Below are 3771 nucleotides of genomic sequence, written 5' to 3' on the forward strand. Positions count from 1 at the left end.
CGGAAGATGAAATTCACGGTAAATACCATTAGCTCGTTTGACTCTCGACCAGACTTGTCTGGGAGAGGTCGTAGCTGTAATAGAAGAGACATAACGGCGCCAGGAGTCTTTCTGACTTTTGCGCCTCACTTTACGTGCGATGGCTTTGGCATGTTTGAAAGCTAAAAGGTTAGCAGTGGTAGGAGAACGACGGAATATGCTCCACAAACGTTTCTGCTTTTTATGAGCAGCTGCGCATTCAGCATTCCACCACGGCTTACGATGACGAGGGAGAGATGCAGTAGTTTTTGGTATGCTGGATTCGGCAGCATGCATAATCACCGAAGTTACTTTTTCAACCGCAGTGTCAATACTGTTGTCAGTCACCATATCTTCAGTAATGTCAGCAAGTTGCGAGAATAGAATCCAATCCGCACGATGATAGATAAAAACTGGGGGTCTGGTAGTGATAGGAACACTAGATGAATACGAAATTATGATTGGGAAATGATCGCTGTTATGAAGATCTTCGTCGACGGTAAATTGGGAGAACGGTAAAAGTATAGGTGAACAGAAGGCCAAATCAATGCAATGAAAGGTCCTTGTGGGTTCATGAAAATACGTGTCTTCTCCTTGGTTCAGCAAACATAGGTTATTGTCTAGGATAAGTCTTTCTATTTGTCGCCCTCGAGCATTAGAGTCAGAACTACCCCATAGCTCACTATGGCCATTAAAATCCCCAACCAAAATGAATGGAATGGGCAGTTGATGAAGTAGTGAATTTAAATCGGCTTGAGCAATGGAAGTGTGTGGAGGTAAATAAATTGAGCAAACTGTAATCAAAATATTAAGGTGAACTTGAACAGCAATAGCCTGTAATGAAGTTGATAGCGAAAGGCGAGATGAAGGGAAACATGTGGAGGTAAAAATTGCAACGCCACCGGTAGGTCGATTACCATCAACGTAATCATTTCGATGACACGCATAATTTCGAATGTTGAAACTGTGAGAAGGAGATAAATGAGTTTCTTGAAGCATAAAACATGTAGGATGATATTTTAAAATGATGTCTTTGATGTCAGACTTCTTATTGCGCGTACTACGACAATTCCATGATATAAAAGAAATTGACATTATGTTTTAGATGTTGAAGTTATAACAGTCGGAGCGTCATCGAATAGTGACTCATCATCCGATGGATGCAGACTTATTTCATCTTCCATGGGTTCAAGATTGTTGGTAGTAGGTTTTTTTGAGTATTGATTAAATTTAGAGTCTTTTTTCTTGCGAGAAATTCCTGGTTTTTGACTAGGGGGGAGTTTTAAGTTCGAACACTGCTTATGAGCAGGCCGAGATCTTTCAGACGAAGTTGTTCTAGGTGCTTTCTGTGGTGGCGGAGATATGGATATGGATCGGGTGGTAGGTCCAGTGAAATTAAACAGTGGTTTCTTGTTGGTTTGCTGTGGAGTATCTGTTTGTGTGCTGACTGTACGCAGGGAAGTCTTAGCTGCCGCTGCATAGGACACTCCCGACCGAGGAGTACGGGCGGTGACTATACGGCGAGCTTCATTGAAAGTTAGATTTTGCATTACCTTAACAGTTTGAATTTCTTTTTCTTGTGACCATTTTGGACAGCTTCTCGAGTATGCAGGATGATCCCCTTTGCAGTTAATGCAGAGGGATGGCAACTCGCAGGAAGCATCGTCATGGTCAGAGCCAGAGCAACGGGCACAGGTTGGATTGCTTCGACAGGATGTTTTAGCGTGACCAAATCTTTGACATTGGAAACATCTCAAAGGATTTGGCACGTACGGTCGAACTGGGCAATTATACCAAGCAAGTTTCACAGAAGATGGTAACTTTGGTGTATTGAATGTTAGGATAAGATGTTTGGTAGGGACAAGATGACCGTCCCTCCGAATTTTAATCCTACGAACTGCGGTGACATTTTGATCTGCAAGGTTTTCAACAAGCATTTCTTCGTCATCGTTCACGAATTCTGCTGCTGATATTACACCTCGAGAAGTGTTTAGTGACTTATGAGGCGTGACATTAATTTTGAATGAACACATAGATGTACAACTAGATAAAATGTTGGCCTGTGTCATCGAGGAGACTTCAACTAAGAGGTCACCTGAGCGTAATTTTTTCACAGAGGCGACATCTCCCAGTATAGAAAGAAGAGCCTTGTGAATAAGAAATGGAGATACTTTATTGAAAGAAGTATTCGGTACATTCGGATTCGTAAGAGCTACCAAGAAAAATCGAGCGTAATCACACGGTACTGAGGTTGTTCCGCTGTTTTTGCAGTGGTGTGCGGAACTGAACACCTTACTATTTTCGGCCATAGAAAATATCAATCACTTCAGCTACCAGAGGCACCACCCACCACGGAGTCCAACTTAGGGGATGCAAATAACAAATTAGTGCTGCCACCAATCCGTTATTTAACACCGATGCTAACCACTAGCTATACGCCCGCAAGCCACCCCTGAAGCAGCCTCCACCCTTAACGAGGTGCCCAGTAAGTAACGGCGGGCTTGACCCTAGCCAACAAATGACATTCTAGACTAGCCGATTTATGCACACAGGTCAATATGCACCTCCCGTTTACCTGAAGCACGGGCCAAAGCAGTGTATTGTGATACCAGGATGCCCCTCAACTGCCAGGATCCCCTTTTCCAGGAACACGGGTCTCCACGCACGGCAAACACGCGAGTGGTCTCTTCCCATCTATGTCCAACACAACAGAGTGGTAATCAAACACAGATGACAAGCCCTCACCAGTAAATTTGGCAACCACGACAAGGGAGAAGAGAAAGGAGAAAGTAGGAGAAAGGAGAGAGGAAACGGAAGGAAGGACCGATCACTAGGGTACCCCGGGGCGTGACTCCCTGTGTTTACCTGAAGAAGGTAAACCTCCTCAGGGGGTAGTGTTCTAAGGAGAACTTGTTTCATTTTCACTTCGAAAGATGGGATTGTCAATAATCTGTTATTAAAATGATTTGGCGATGCAATTCTAAAATACATAGGATGGTGTGGGTCACATTTAAGATGGGAGTAATAGTTCAGTGCCAATTTGCTCCACCGTATTTTCTGTAGCATTGTGAGAAATGGTTCATTATGTAATATATACAGACTTTTCATGAGAGAGGTGCGAGAAGCCCAAGTCGATACATGTAACCCGTCGTGATGTATGGTATTCACGTATTTCATAACATTCTTTCTTGCAGAACTATATACAATTGAGTCATAATCAAATTTAGAGCGAATTATGCATCTGTAAATTTTCAGCATTGAATTTGTGTCTGCCCCCAATTAGTATTTGTTAAAACTTTTAAATGTATCTTTTTTTTCACATGTTTGCCTCAGATATTTAACATGGTATTTAAAAGTTAGTTTGGACTCTAAAATCAAACCAAGGAATTTCGTTTCTGTAACCACTGGAATGGGAGTATTTTGCATACAAATTTCTAGTTCAATATCTAATATCTCTTTTCTAATATCCCTTTTTCTACAAAAATGAACACAACATGTTTTAGTCATGGGAAAAGTAAAATCATCCTTATCAGCCTATTGCAACATTTTATAGACAGCGTGTTGAATTTTTTTCTCGATTTTATTCATGTCATAAGATTTACAAATAATTCGAATGTCATCGACAATGAGCCTTCCATCTACAAGAAATGGTAAGAAGACAACTGAGTTATCAACTGATGATCAGATGATAATTTGAATCGGATCATTAGCACGACAAATGATTTATCAGAAGGGCGCATTTTTGCAACAGTT

At 41.5% G+C, this 3771-nt stretch overlaps 1 protein-coding gene across 1 annotated transcript; it reads right to left on the reverse strand.

Annotated features, from left to right (window-relative positions):
- Window positions 1-1112: 1112 nt before the first annotated feature.
- Window positions 1113-2327, reverse strand: LOC139424795 (uncharacterized). The gene has a single exon (XM_071186977.1). The coding sequence runs from the start codon at window positions 2325-2327 to the stop codon at window positions 1113-1115; it is 1215 nt and encodes a 404-aa protein (XP_071043078.1).
- Between the last annotated feature and the right edge of the window lie 1444 nt (window positions 2328-3771).

This window comes from Parasteatoda tepidariorum, chromosome 10, assembly GCF_043381705.1.
Source record: "Parasteatoda tepidariorum isolate YZ-2023 chromosome 10, CAS_Ptep_4.0, whole genome shotgun sequence".
In the NCBI taxonomy this organism is placed as follows: domain Eukaryota; kingdom Metazoa; phylum Arthropoda; class Arachnida; order Araneae; family Theridiidae; genus Parasteatoda; species Parasteatoda tepidariorum.